This window comes from Protobothrops mucrosquamatus, unplaced genomic scaffold, assembly GCF_001527695.2.
Source record: "Protobothrops mucrosquamatus isolate PMUCROS unplaced genomic scaffold, P.Mucros_1.0 scaffold39, whole genome shotgun sequence".
NCBI lineage: Eukaryota > Metazoa > Chordata > Lepidosauria > Squamata > Viperidae > Protobothrops > Protobothrops mucrosquamatus.
In genome coordinates this window covers 1,418,842-1,434,515 of record NW_015386421.1, presented here as the reverse complement: position 1 = coordinate 1,434,515, position 15,674 = coordinate 1,418,842, and the positions used below count along the sequence as shown (strand labels likewise).

At 41.3% G+C, this 15,674-nt stretch overlaps 1 protein-coding gene across 1 annotated transcript in view; it reads right to left on the bottom strand.

The window, feature by feature from the left end:
* Window positions 1-15,674, bottom strand: part of ERI3 (ERI1 exoribonuclease family member 3) — a 239,052-nt gene that overhangs the window by 171,589 nt on the left and 51,789 nt on the right. Inside the window, exon 7 of the mRNA XM_015811347.2 lies at window positions 12,968-13,059. Coding sequence (XP_015666833.2) covers window positions 12,968-13,059 — 92 coding nt within the window. The remainder of the gene's footprint in view (window positions 1-12,967; window positions 13,060-15,674) is intronic.

Below are 15,674 nucleotides of genomic sequence, written 5' to 3'. Positions count from 1 at the left end.
TGTGGTTGCATTCAGCCTCCCCAAGATCCTGTCCACGTCCTCGGGAGCCACAGAGTCAAACTCCTCCCATACAACAGTCTCAAGACCTGCTCCCATATCCTCCCCCGGGGCCACCCAGTCAGAGTCAAGGCCTTCTCGGATCCGAGCGACTTTGTCATGCAGATATTGCGCAAAGTCCTCGGCCCTCCCCTCCAGGGGATCCCCCCCTCAATTGAAGGAGAGAGCGGGTCACCCTGAAGAGGGAGGCGGGCGGTTATCTGATGACGCAATGAGGGTGGAGTAGTAATTAGACCTCGCCACCCTCATCGCCACAAGGTAGGATCTAACATGTATCCTTACCTGTGCTCAGTCGGATTCGGTTCGGCTAGTCCTCCAACTGCTCTCTAGGCGTCTTTTCCGGCGTTTCATCTCTCTCAGCTCCTCCGTAAACCAAGGGGCCAGTTGAGATCTGCGCCGGGTCAGAGGCCGCAAAGGCACGACTCGGTCCAGTGCCGCGGCAGCGGCTACTTCCCAAGCCACCGCCTGATTTTCCGCCAAGTCGTGAACTAGATCCTCTGGATATGGCCCAAGCTCCGTCAGGAACCTCTCAGGGTCCATCAGGCGCCTGGGACGGAACCATCTACGCGGTTCCATCTCCCTGCGGCGGGGGGGGAGCGGTCCGGAAGTCCATCTTCAGGAGTAAATGATCTGACCATGACAGAGGCTCAGTAATTACCTCCCCTGTTTCCAGATCATTTTGCCACTGGCCGGAGACAAAAATTAGATCCAGTGTGTGTCCTCCTATGTGAGTGGGGGCATGTACTAATTGGGTCAAGTCCAAGGCCGTCATGAAAGCCAAGAACTCCTGAGCTGCCGCCGACGCTTCGCCCACTGATGGCAGATTGAAATCCCCCATGATTACAAGTCTGTATACTTTTTGAATTTGAGGTCAGTTTCAAATTTTGACTTTTCATGCTCAATTGGCTATTTGCCAATTGGCTATTTGCCAACAAATGCGAGATAGACCCTAGCCTAACTTTTGAAGGAGAGGTAGGATCCAGAAAACACGTTTTTTTGCGTTTCCCAAACTGTGGGGAACCTGAATATATGTATACTTTTTGAATTTGAGGTCAGTTTCAAATTTTGACTTTTCATGCTCAATTGGCTATTTGCCAACAAATGCGACATAGACCCTGGCCTAACATTTGAAGGAGAGTTCGGATCCGGAAAACACATTTTTGTTGTTGTTACCCAACCTGTGGGAAACCTGAATATATGTATACTTTTCGAATTTGAGATCAGTTTCAAATTTCGACTTTTCATGCTAAATTGGCTATTTGCCAACAAATGCGACATTGACCCTGGCCTAACTTTTGAAAGAGAGGTCAGATCCGGAAAACACGTTTTTTCTTGTTCCCTAACCTGTGGGGAACCTGAATATATGTATACTTTTCGAATTTGAGGTCAGTTTCAAATTTTGACTTTTCATGCTCAGTTGGCTATTTGCCAACAAATGCAACATAGATTCTGGCCTAACTTATGAAGGACAGGTCTTATCCGGAAAACACATTTTTTTTCCTGTTCCCCAACCTGTGGGGAATCTGAATATATGTATACTTTTCAAATTTGAGGTCAGTTTCAAATTTTGACTTTTCATGCTCAATTGGCTATTTGGCAACAAATGCGACATAGATCCTTGGCTAACTTTTGAAGGAAAGGTCGGATCCGGAAAACACATGTTTTTTCTTATTCCCCAACCTGTGGGGAACCTGAATATATGTATACTTTTCAAATTTGAGGTCAGTTTCAAATTTTGACTTTTCATGCTCAGTTGGCTATTTGCCAACAAATGAGACATAGACCCTGGCCTAACATTTGAAGGAGAGTTCGGATCCGGAAAACACATTTTTTTTGTTGTTCCCCAACCTGTGGGAAACCTGAATATATGTATACTTTTCAAATTTGAGGTCAGTTTCAAATTTTGACTTTTCATGCTCAATTGGCTATTTGCCAACAAATGCGAGATAGGCCCTAGCCTAACTTTTGAAGGAGAGGTAGGATCCAGAAAACACGTTTTTTTGTTGTTCCCCAACCTGTGAGAAACCTGAATATATGTACACTTTTCGAATTTGAGGTCAGTTTCAAATTTCGACTTTTCATTCTAAATTGGCTATTTGCCAACAAATGCGACATAGACCCTGGCCTAAAATTTTAAGGAGAGGTCGGATCTGGAAAACACATGTTTTTTCTTGTTCCCCAACCTTGTGGGAACCTAAATATATGTATACTTTTCAAATTTGAGGTCAGTTTCAAATTTTGACTTTTCATGCTCAATTGGCTATTTGCCAACAAATGCGAGATAGGCCCTAGCCTAACTTTTGAAGGAGAGGTCAGATCAGGAAAACACAGTTTTTTTTCATTTTTCCCAATCTGTGGGGAACCGGAATATATGTATACTTTTCGAATTTGAGGTCAGTTTCAAATTTTGACTTTTCATACTTATTTGGCTATTTGCCAACAAATGCGAGATAGGCCCTGGCCTAACTTTTGAAGGAGAGTTCATTTCCGGAAAACACATGTTTTTTCGTGTTTCCCAATCTGTGGGGAACCTGAATATATGTATACTTTTCGAATTTGAGGTCAGTTTGAAATTTTGACTTTTCATGCTCAATTGGCTATTTGCCAACAAATGCGACATACACCCTGGGCTAACTTTTGAAGGACAGGTCGGATACAGAAAACACGTTTTTTCTTGTTCCCCAACCTGTGGGAAATCTGAATATATGTATACTTTTCAAATTTGAGGTCAGTTTCAAATTTTGACTTTTCATGCTCAATTGGCTATTTGCCAACAAATGCGACATAGACCCTGACTTAAAATTTTAAGGAGAGGTCGGATCCGGAAAACACATGGTTTTTCTTGTTCCCCAACCTGTTGGGAACCTAAATATATGTATACTTTTCAAATTTGAGGTCAGTTTCAAATTTTGACTTTTCATGCTCAGTTGGCTATTTGCCAACAAATGAGACATAAACCCTGGCCTAACATTCGAAGGAGAGGTCGGATCCGGAAAACACATGTTTTTTCTTTTTCCCCAACCTGTTGGGAACCTGAATATATGTATACTTTTTGAATTTGAGGTCAGTTTCAAATTTTGACTTTTCATGCTCAATTGGCTATTTGCCAACAAATGCGAGATAGGCCCTAGCCTAACTTTTGAAGGAGAGGTCAGATCAACAAAACACAGTTTTTTTCGTTTTTCCCAATCTGTGGGGAACCTGAATATATGTATACTTTTCGAATTTGAGGTCAGTTTCAAATTTTGACTTTTCATGCTAAATTGGCTATTTGCCAACAAATGCGACATTGACCCTTGGCTAACTTTTGAAGGACAGGTCGGATCCGGAAAACACATGTTTTTTCTTGTTCCCTAACCTGTGGGGAACCTGAATATATGTATACTTTTCGAATTTGAGGTCAGTTTCAAATTTTGAATTTTCATTCTCAGTTGGCTATTTGCCAAGAAATGCAACATAGACTCTGGCTTAACTTTTGAAGGACAGGTCTTATCCGGAAAACACATTTTTTTTCTTGTTCCCCAACCTGTGGGTAACCTGAATATATGTATACATTTTGATTTTGAGGTCAGTTTCAAATTTTGACTTTTCATGCTCATTTGGCTATTTGCCAACAAATGCGACATAGACCCTGGCCTAACATTTAAAGGAGAGGTCGGATCCGGAAAACACGTTTTTTCTTGTTCCCCAACCTGTTGGGAACCTAAAAATATGTATACTTTTCAAATTTGAGGTCAGTTTCAAATTTTGACTTTTCATGCTCAGTTGGCTATTTGCCAACAAATGAGACGTAGACCCTGGCCTAACATTTGAAGCAGAGGTCGGATCCGGAAAACACATGTTTTTTCTTTTTCCCCAACCTGTTGGGAACCTGAATATATGTATACTTTTTGAATTTGAGGTCAGTTTCAAATTTTGACTTTTCATGCTCAATTGGCTATTTGCCAACAAATGCGAGATAGGCCCTAGCCTAACTTTTGAAGGAGAGGTCAGATCAGGAAAACACAGTTTTTTTCGTTTTTCCCAATCTGTGGGGAACCTGAATATATGTATAGTTTTAGAATTTGAGGTCAGTTTCAAATTTTGACTTTTCATGCTTATTTGGCTATTTGCCAACAAATGCGAGATAGGCCCTGGCCTAACTTTTGAAGGAGAGTTCAGATCCGGAAAACACATGTTTTTTCGTGTTTCCCAATCTGTGGGGAANACACCCCTTCATCGAGGTAGGCCCTTGAGATGGTACTGGGCCAGGCCTGCGCGAGGGGGGAATCGCGCAGGACCAGCAGATCTGTCCTGGAATACATCACCAGGCAAAGCGATGAGTCCGGCCGCAGGAAACCCAAGAAAGGGGGGGAGAAGCATAGTCCTCGTGAAGTCAATTAATCCATTTAGGAAGCCGCTAGGCCGCGTCCCTCGCCTCACAGGCCATGACCAGGCCACCAGATCTTCCAGGCCAAAGCCTGGCCGTGCACCCTCACCGTCAGATCTTTTTCCTCAGGCCAAAAAGCCGGGCCGTCAGGGCGCCAGGCCGCAGGGGCGTCGGGGGGTCAGGCCGCACCCCTCCCCAACTAGGCCACGCCCCTCAACATCCCCAACCGCCAGGCCGCGGCCGGGCCGCCAGGTCTTTCTCCAGGCCGAGCCATCCTCCTCCAGGCCGAACCGCCCGGGCCGCGCCTCTCGCGGCCGTGTCGCCCGGGCCACATCTCTCCAGGCCCGAACCGCTCGGGCCGCGCCTCTCACCATCTTCCTCCCAGCCGGGCCGTTCGGGCCGCCTCTCACCGTCCTCCTCTAGGCCGAGCCGTCCAAGCCACCATTCCTCGCCGCCCAGCCGGACCGTCCTCTTCAAGGCCGGGCCGTCCAGGCCGCCGTTCCTTGCTGCCCAGCCGGGCCGTTCCTCACCGCCCAGCCGGGCCGTTCCTCGCCGCCCAGCCGGGCCGTTCCTCACCGCCGTTTCTCGCCGTCCTCGTCAGCTCCTCCCCGGCTCTTCCCGGCCGAGAATCGAAGGCCGCGCCCACCGCCAGGTTGCCAGGCCGCACCCCCAGCTCAGGCCGAGGCCCGAGAAACCGGGGAGCTCAGCCGAACCCCGGGGGCTCAGGAAGACCGGGGGCGACCGGTGAGTAGTCCCTCCCGGCCGCCGGAGGACCCGGCACCCTAAATCAGGGTCCAGGCATAGCCTGCGACCCTCCGAGGCTTCTCCATTCCTGCCGCCGGCTCCGCTCCCCTACGGAGCTGCATCCGGCCGATCTGCCATTGCAGTCTCGGATTTACTTCAAGCTGTACTCTAGCATTGATAATGTGTCCTATGGCCTTAAATGAAGTTTGGTCTTACACTATTATCTGAGTGAGTTTGATATTGTAACTCTTGAAAAAAATTAACAGGGTTCTCAGAAGTTTGGGCTCAGCCCTTATGTATATGATCTATGTCTCTCCTGGTTGGCTAAGGTTTCCCAGTATGTGATATGTAAGTAGGTTTTGAAACTGATTAATCCATCCTTGGGATAAGGACACAGTGGTTTCATTCTTCAAGAAGCCACTGCTAGATCCTACTGGTCTAGACAATCTCAACCTGTCTTCAACATTTCCTTCTTAGGAAAATTGTTAAGATGATAGACACACTGCTGCTGCAGAGAATCATGGATGAAACTGATTTACTGGATCTCTTTTGGTCAGATTTCAAGTGTAAGTGTAGGCATGGAACCAAAATGGGATTGACTGCACTTGTGGGTGACTCCAGGATGGAGTAGGATAAGAATAATGGATCCATCTTTGTGCTTCTTAATTTCTCAGACATTTTTGATACCACTGATAAAGATCTCCTCCTTGGCAGCTTTGGGGAGATAAATGTGGGAAGCACAATTTTGCACTTGATTCTCCTCCGTTTTACAGATTCATGTTGATGGTGAAGAGAGGTCAAGCTTGCAGCTCCTGCTTTAGAACTCAACACTCTCCCCAATCCTCTTTAACATCTACAATACATGAACCCATTGGATGAGGTTATCCAACAGCATGCAGATGACACTCAACTGCCCTGAGCCAGCCTAGTAATGTCCTGTTTCAGTGTCTGGAGATTGTGGGGATTTGGATGACGAATAACAGGCTTCGGCTCAACCTAGGGCAGTGGTTCTCAACCTGTGGGTCGGGACCCCATTTGGGGTCGATCGACTATTTCACGGGGGTCGCCAAGCAAGGCTGTCCACCATTTTTTTGTCCGCCATTTTTTTTTGTCCGCCATTTTTTCCCCTTTTCCGGCAGGTGCCTTACCTCCCTTCAGCTGGGCCAGCTGGTGGTCGGCCTGCTCCATCTCTGCTACGCCTCAGCCAGCGCAGGGGGCGGAACCACGACTTATGACCGGTTGGGTAGTCCTTGACTTACGACCGGTTTAGTCCTCGACTTACGACCGGTTTAGTCCTCGACTTACAATTGGTTGGGGTCGCGGCATTAAAAAGGTTGAGAATCACTGACCTAGGGCAACCCAATAGCTATGAATTTCCAGTTTACAGATTATACTAAGACTTTTGACCATGTAGACTACAATGAACTGGCCAGCCCTTTGGAAAATATGGGTGTCCTGGACCATCCCATCAGTGTACTGAAGAATTATTATTGTGGCCAGGAAACAAAAGTTAGAATGAAATATGAAGCAATTAATTAATTGGGACAGGAATGCACCAAAGTTTTACACTGCCATCATATCTATGTAATTTATAAGAAGGTATAAGAAAGGTATAAGGGAAAACAGAAGTTAGAATTACAATTGCTGGAAGAAATATTAACAACTTCAGATATATTGATATTATTCTGATGGCTGAAAGTGGAAGATTTAAGAAATCTCTTCTTGAAGCCGAAAAGTGAGAGGACAAAAAATAATATGATATTCAATATTAGATAAGCTAGAATTATGTCAATCACTAATGTTCTGTAATGCAATAAGAGTGAAGAAGAATGAACATAATAACAAATTTTGACTTCTGTCCTAGAGTCAAAAATTCAGACAGACAGAGATCATAAACCATGAAATAAAGCGATATGTGCTTGCTGGGAGACAGATTACAAAAAAATCTAGACAAAAATATTAAAATACAGAAACAGTACACTACAACAATTGGACATATATAAGGGCTATGGTCTTTCCAATCATAGTACAGTATATGGCTTTGAAAGCTAGATCATCAGGAAAGCTGAACTGTCTTTGAACTATAATGCTGCAAAAACTGTATACATACAGAAAGAATAATGCAGTTTTTAAAAAATCTAGACTAATCATTAAACTAAAGCTTAATATGTCCCATTCATGATATAGAAGCATTTTTTTCCTAGAAGATCCTGATGCTGGGAAGAATCAAAGGCAAAAGAAAAGAGGCTGTCAGGAAACAAGGTAGCTTGGTACTGCCATTGATATCATGAACACGAGCTTGTAAGAAGTCAAGATTACAGTTACTGACAAATAATCCTGGCAAACCATTCTGTAACTGAAGAACACAAAACAGCAACTAATTTTATGTTGTGCAGGACATCATTCTTGTTCATCAATTTCATTATATGAAATAATGAGTCCGCAGCACTGTTTTTAGTAAGATTTGGCTCCATTACCACAATGGGAAACCATACTCAATATTATACATTATTGTTACAAATTCAAACCCAGACTAATGTTATGAATGGATTACTGCTAGATGTTGATGAGTTGAAACATAAATATGGCTTGGAGTGGATTTTACTTTTAGGCCATAAACAATAGCTTTTGATTGCCTAGTTATTCTGGAGCTATTCTTACTATGGCACAATCAACTCTTCTTATAAAACTTGAGTAAGGAAACATTAAGAACAGTAAAATCAAATTAAGCAACAGAATAATTTATTACTAAAGATTCACTAATGTGAATCCCAAGCAATAAGAACGATAAACAAGTCACATCATTCCAGTATGTTTTATCACTGTATTAGACTTGCTTTTTTAGAACTTATCAAAATAAAGCATTGGAACAATTAGTTTTTTAAAAAGAAATGGGTTAGATCATGTCTGCTAGATATGTTTGCTGCCTTGAGATATTTGTAAAAAATAATAAAGGCAAAATATAAATAAATAACTATAACTCATTTTTAAAAAAATATACATAAGATAGTAACAGATCTTTTTGATATGATATACAGAAGTATAATTATTTTCAGAAACAAGATGCTGGAGACAAAGAAAAAACACTGCCATCATACTCTGCTTGAAAATACACCAACAGCATGCTTCCGGCCATAAGATATATATAAAATATGAAGTTGGCGGTCTTGTTGATCTTCATAAATGTCTTATTGAATTATCTCGGGTTCTTATTCTGAACTGACACATGAACAAATCCCCATGTGGTATACGCAAGTTGCTGAATCACAACCAACTTCTTGTTATGCATACCCTTTTATGAAAATGTATATGTTGTTCTCATAGGAAGAATGAACAAAATATGGAATGAAACAATGATTTAAGTAGATGAAATTTAAACTTCAGTGGGAGAGTCTGAACCATAACATCACACCTTAATAAACTGACATATAATAAAGTTCATACAAGCTGGAAAATAAGCTGTTGAAGTTCTAAAATCATAGCTTCCTCAGCCTACTCAAAATAGTTAACTGCTGGCTTCTCTGCTGATTCAAATAAAATGCCTGAAGCAAAAGATTAAACCATACTTTGATTTAAGACAAGATACGATAATTGGAATGCCATCTGTATCAGTTTCCATAAAATTCAATCTGAAAGCTATACTTTAGGTCTGATTCTTCTGGACTACAGTTTGGCCTTCTGTTAGGACAACTCCGGGAAGTAACACAATGCAACAAATGCGACAATTAGAAAAAAAATCTCAAAATCCTTTTCTCAGAGGATGCCTGTCTTTCAAAACACAATACTATATATCTCTTCCCAATCACACTGTTTGAAAAAGGCAGAATTTGCCACAAAATATAGGGGGTAGCACTGAGCCAAGTTTTTGTGCTGCAATTCTTTCATCTCGCCCTACAAGGAAGCATGATTCAATGCTGTTACAAGGGATATATAACTGATTGCTTATAGCAATGAGTATACTTCCAACTTTGCTGTAAATCCCTCACTAAATTGGCTTCCAAGATGTGTTTCTTACACAAACTCTAAAGCCTGGCCTACCAGCTTTCCATTCTCAAATAGTTCCCACCAAAACAAGTCCCTTTCCATTTGTTCTTAGCCTTAAGGTTCCATAAGCTTAACAATCATATATTTCAACCTGGCAGCTATAGTGTCTCTTATCTGTAGCTTCAGGTAGTTTTTCTTTAATTAAGAGTATTTCTTTGCCAATGGAAATGGAGGACATTTCATATCCAGAATGAACGGACCTCTCTCATTAGATCCACTGCTGTCATGAAGTATTCAAGCTGTGAGATATGGTTCATTCTCTTTTCTGTTCAAGGACTTTTCTTTCTTTAGTAGAGAAAGGTTTTAGAATGAGTGACTCATATTTGCCAAATTTGACATGAGATATATTGATGTGAAATGCCTTTATCAGGACAAGCCTTCAGAAAGGTGATGTTCCACTCAGGAACTTTTTCCTCGTTAAAGATACTGCATCTCAATAAGGAAAGAAGGGTAGTGAATAGGAAAGGAAGAGCTGTCTCCCCTTTGCCAGTCCAATCGATGTTGATCAGGGGAAGCCAAAATCGTTGATCCACCAATGAAAAGAGTGAATACAAAATCAGCACCTCATTATTGATTCTAGTTTTACAGTCACGGTGAGAAGGGAGGCGTAATTGTACACCCAGCAATACACTGCCAATTTCAGATAAGCTCATGACACCACCTGGAAAAAGCAAAGCCTGTATTTTTTTTAACGCCTCAATACTTGTAACTGCCATCAACCCCCTAACAAAGAATGATGTCTCTAAAGCGTTTCAAAATAATGTAACAGTAAGCAAACTATATTATTCCTGGACAGAATTGTTTTCCATCAGTTACCCATGGTTTAGTTACATAGTTTCCATCAGTTACCCATTGGGATCGCAGCCTTGTACTGTATCGAGGCCTGCCTTCAAAACTGTTTCCAAGCTTCTGTTAGTTCACAATATGTCTGCAGGACAACTGGCTTGGTGATATGAATTTACTGAACCACTACTTCTCGATATGTTTTGGAGACCGGCACAAAGTCCTGATTTTGCTCTTCCAGATTCTTCCATCACCAGAACAAGAATATATTTCCTCTTCACTGGGTACAATGAGATTCATTTTGCCCATCCTGTTATTTCTGTATAGGACAGTGATGGCGAACCTATGGAACGCGTGCCAGAGGCGGCACTCGGAGCCCTCTCTGTGGGCACATGTGCCATTGCCCCAGCTCGCCTCCCCCACGACCCCCTCACCAGCAGCCCCCCTGGAGGAGAGTTGCCCCCGAGCATGGCCCACATGGAGCAGCACAGCCAAGGACATGGCAGCCAGGCAGTGTAGACAAGACTCTGCCCTCACACCCCATCCCGCACAGTTGATGCTGCGGGGGTCGGGCAGAGAGCGTGGCCATGGCGCTGCTGGGCTGCCTGGGTGATCAGCGGCGGGCCCTGGTGAGTGGCCCTGCAGTCTGCAGATGAGTGGCCCTGCAGACAGGCAGGGTGGGGGCAGAGCAGGGGCGGGACAGGGGTGGAGCAGGGGCGGGGCCAGTTTTTGGGCACTCAGTCTCTAAAAGGTTCGCCGTCATTGGTATAGGATATATCAACATTGCCCGAAATCTTTCACATCTTTTACTTTGAAATAATTATTTTATTCCCTGGTAATTAGGTTATTATTAGAGAGCAAGTTTGGTGTAGAGGATAAAGTGCTAGGCTAGAAATCAGGAGATTGTGAATTCAATCTTTCCTTGAGCATGAGAAAAAGATGGGCGTCTTTGGACCAGTCCCCCTCTCTCTCCCTAACCCAACTCATAGAGTTGTTATGGGGAAAACAGGAGACAGGAATTTTAAGTACGTATTCTGCCTTGAGTTTACCAAAAATAAAGAGAGGCTAAAAAATTCTAATAAATAAATATTATATCACAGCAGAGTTCAACTGTTAGCTGTTCCATCAAGACAATCCTTCCAGTATTACCACTAATGATAGCAGGAGGCTATGTGTTTTATTTGTATGTGTTTGTTAAGCTTAAAGGTGTATATAAATTATTTTCCTATTGAAAAAGAGCTGTATAATTTTTGGTGGCTCTAGTAACTACCTGAAAAAAATACATCAGGTTGTCTACACTCCTGACTTAACAGGCATTATTGAAAATACAGACAGCCATTTTTCTCCCTTCTTGTATATATTGTGATTTGTTTCAAATGCCAATGATAAGCAAAATACTATAAAACACGTATTTTCAAAAGCATACAATTTTATTTCTCTACACTTATTTGAAAAAGGTGTTTAATAAGTGTTATATACACAAAAGTATTCTTGCAATTTATTTAATACCTGGCCTTTGTCTTTATTTTACCACAGCACCCTATGCTATCCCACTCTCAAATCTGGATTTTAACTCATAGTTCTCTATCATAAATGAAACAGGATTTAATAATTTGTGCAGTACATACGCAGTGGCTACTTCCTCTGTGGGTTACCTTTAGACACAATTAAAGTTCACTGAGAAGTATAAGCGGTATATCCTGTAGATCCAACCCTCTCTGTTTCTTTGATCTCAGAGGCAGCCTACGAGCTCTACATCAATCCCATCTGAAAAGAGATGTAGCTCAGTTCTGCTTTGCTAAATCTTATTTGGCAATGTGTCTAAACACATGCAAACTTAATTAGTTGAGGGGGAACCTCAGCATTGTAGTGATGGATAAAAGTAAATGGGGAAATGAGACAAGTCAAGATTGGCAACAAACTCTCTCTAATTCAAGCCAAGGCATAGTCTCTGACATACAGCTAATCGGATGTGATACCGCTAAGGCTGCTACAGCCAATCTGAAATAAAGTGACAAGCTGATCACTAACAGGTAGCTGAATTTCTTACTTCTGAGAAGCTGGATTCACAAGATCATGAATTTTCTACTTGGCACCAGCAATGCTCAGGAATCAGCCTAATCATCAGCCTCTGAAGCTGTTGTATAAAAAGATAAATGGAAAGAAGGAATAAATGAGCCATTTTCGTAGCATTTTCTGAATCTGGAATCAAGACTTTTGTGCCATTTAAATGAAAATGCATGTAGAAAACAAAGATGGAGATTAACATTCCCCAAACTGCTCTATTCCATCTCTTATGGGTCACAAAGCTATTTATCCTGCTTGAAGACATAAGCTTCTCTTCTTTTCTGTTTTTTCTTTTTCCATGTCAATTTCATCATATTACTGAGAAAAATAAACTAAGCAAACCAGCCTATAATTTCCCAGAACTTAATACCCTTTTTAAGACAAGGTAATGTTAGTTGCTTTCTAGTCCTCTAACCCAAAACCTGACCATGGGAACAATTACATGTTTGGTTTAAATTGTGAAACAAAATTTTTTATTGATATTAAAGATCAAATCTTCTTAATATGAAATGTGCTCAAAAGAAATGGTTCTCGCTTATATCACACATCCTGAATAGTTAGAGAGAATATTTTCAAAAGTAGAAAAGCCTGCAGTAGAAATGTATCAAACGGAAAGATGGGGAAGAAACTGGACTTTTATGTCATTTATATATTCATACAAGTAAAAAGCAAGTGCCAAGGTCCTTCATTATTGTGCTTCTAATGTATTTACATGCTGGTACATAGAGGAGTAATGCAGCAAAGTCAGAACTGACAATTCAAGAGGCTGCATGCATCAGTAATATACCATTCAGACACAGCCCCAAATAAAGAGATGCACAGATATTCCAGTGTGGAAGAAAAGCTGGCGGGGGGGAAAGAATAATCAGAATATGAATACATAATCCTCTGTCCCATACTTACATTACTTTCAAGTCCCAATCTCCACAGGTAACAAAAATAGACTTGACCGTGGGATCCAAAAGGCCTTCCTTTGCCATCCACTCATCAACTCTCTGAAAGAAACAGACAGAAAGGAGATGAACTTTCAGAGTCATGGAAAAGAGATGCATCAGTTAAACACTGATAAGCCTCACAATCACAAGAGAAGAAAATTGTGATCTTATCCAGGACAGCTGCCTCCTTACTTCCATCTCACCCTGTTTCCGTTCTCATTTCTATAAAGGTAAGTTTGGATCTTTGAAGATTTCCAATAGGAGACATCAAGCAACCAGTGAAGTGGAGATTTTATCAGGCATCACATTTCTGCTTACAGAACAACTTCTGAAAATTAACATTGCTTGGCCATTTCCTGAATGTCCTGACCCTGTTTCAACATCTTAACAAGTAATTATTTATAAAATCATGCTCAGATTCTAAATCAGCTGGCTTAATCAGCCACACAGCAGCAACAACAAAGCAATCCAAATAAATACTTCCTAACAAGAATTCTTCCTTTATTATTCATTTCGTATTCAAGTCTTTCTATCACTAATGAACTATGGTCATAGTGACTAACAATAAGCTAAAACTAAGTTACTTATCATCATCATTTTAGCCATAATCTATCCACTGCAGGATGAAGGTCTCTTCCCCATGTCTCCAACCAATACGGTTGGAAGTTACTAATAAAATACTAAAAAAGAAGACAGCATCCTTTTCATACCTCTACCTAATTGAAAACATGTTTGACTGATAGCAAAAGGGTAACAGGAATAGAATAGAGCTGGAAGGGACCCTGGAGATCTTCTAGTCCAGCCCCCTGCTCAAGCAGGAGAACCTATATTATCTCAGACAAGTGACTATCTAGCCTCTTCTTAAAAATCTCCAGTGATGGAGCGCCCACAATTTCTGGAGGTTAGCTGTTCCACTGGTTAATTGTCCTCACTGTCAGGAAGTTTAATTCAGGTTGCTTCTCTTTGATCAGTTTCCAACCATTGTTTCTTGCCCTGCCCTCTGGTGCTTTGGTAAATAATGTGATCCCTTCTTCTTTGTGGCAGTCCCTCAAATACTGGAATACTGCTATCATGTCTCCCCTATTTCTTCTTTTCTTTAGACTAGCCAAACCCAAGTCCTGCAGTGATTTGAGATTAGTGCAGCCCAGGAAGGTTCATTCTCACATCTTCAGAAAATGTTCCTCCAATGAGTTTAGAATCCAAGTAGATTTCTGAAGTTTGGGAAGAACAGTAAGGTTTCTCGTATGGCCAAGTCCAAAGATGAACAGGACTTTGAACTTTGTCTGTAGACAAACCAGTAACGAAGGCATCTATATTAATAGTATGGGAATACATAACTGTCTAAATAAGGGAATGACTGTGGAGGTTGAGGAATCAAATTATAGGTGCTATATATTTAGAAAAAACTGTTTTGTTCATGAAGAGGCCAATAAGTAAAAGACTGTAAGTGAAGGAAGTGAAAACATGTATCCTGCTACAGAGAAATACAGGAATGAACTTGAAGAAAGTATGCAGACAGACCGTTAGCAAAATATGGTGCAGCTCTAGACATACCTCTGCCATAGAAACAATGGGCTGATTTACTATGAATTCCATATGAAAATACTGAAAAATGATTAATGGAACCCAAAAGTTATAACAGAAGTCCACACATCTTATAAGCAAACAAGGAAGACCCCAAACCTCATTAGACAGAACCATCAAGATCATAGATACCATTTGGAGTTTCTAGGCATATACGTATGCGCTGTGCTATGTTTTAATTTAGGCAGTCCCAACAACCAGCAGGAATCCCTGAGCATGAAATGATATACTCTATTTGAAAGACTGAGTAGACTTTGCTTAATACATGAGCAGAACTGCGGACAATAGCTGGATGGGACAAAGCAGTTTTACTGTAGTCCCCATTTGCAAATGGTTTTACTAAGCTTCTTAACTATGTCCCAGATGTCAGCGGTTTTTATTGCAGAATAATCCAATCCCATCAAATGGAAGATTTTCAATTCTAGATTTGGCCTCTAATGTCATTCCAGTGCAGCAGAGCTAGGCAAAGTAATGCAAGGCAACAGAACATGTTGTAACTTTGGCTGCCAAGTCCGTTGCATGACGAACCATATTTAATTCCTACTTGGCAAAATCTACTGCTTCTATTTGAAAAACCTGGACTGTTTGTCTTTTGTTCTCTGACAAATTAGAAGGAATGGAAATATCTTCTCTCTTAAAAGAAAATATTTTGCCTGAGACTTAGCAATACAGTACTGTATATGGAGAGAATTTCTGAAAAGTATAACTTGCATCTGTGACTATCCAATTTTCTGCCTTCTTTGTTCAAGGATCTAAAATGTTGTTGATAGTAGAAGTCTATGATATCTCCACTATAATGAAGATAAAAGTATCTCTTTTATTTTACATTATAAAGATTCTTATCAATTCACAAGTAATTAATTGATATAAGCTAGTGTCTCCCAGAAGTATCCTACTTCTTTAGCAAGACTGGAAGTTTTAGTTTTAGGACTGGTGAAGTGGTAGCATCTTGAAATAACTGGTATATCAAGTATAAGTTTGACAAGCTTATTAAACCTCTAGACCAAAAGTTTGTTCCATCCTATCAATTCATTCACTGTAGGAATTAAGGACTTCTGAAAAAGAAATGGATTCTTGCTTCAGCTTGAGTA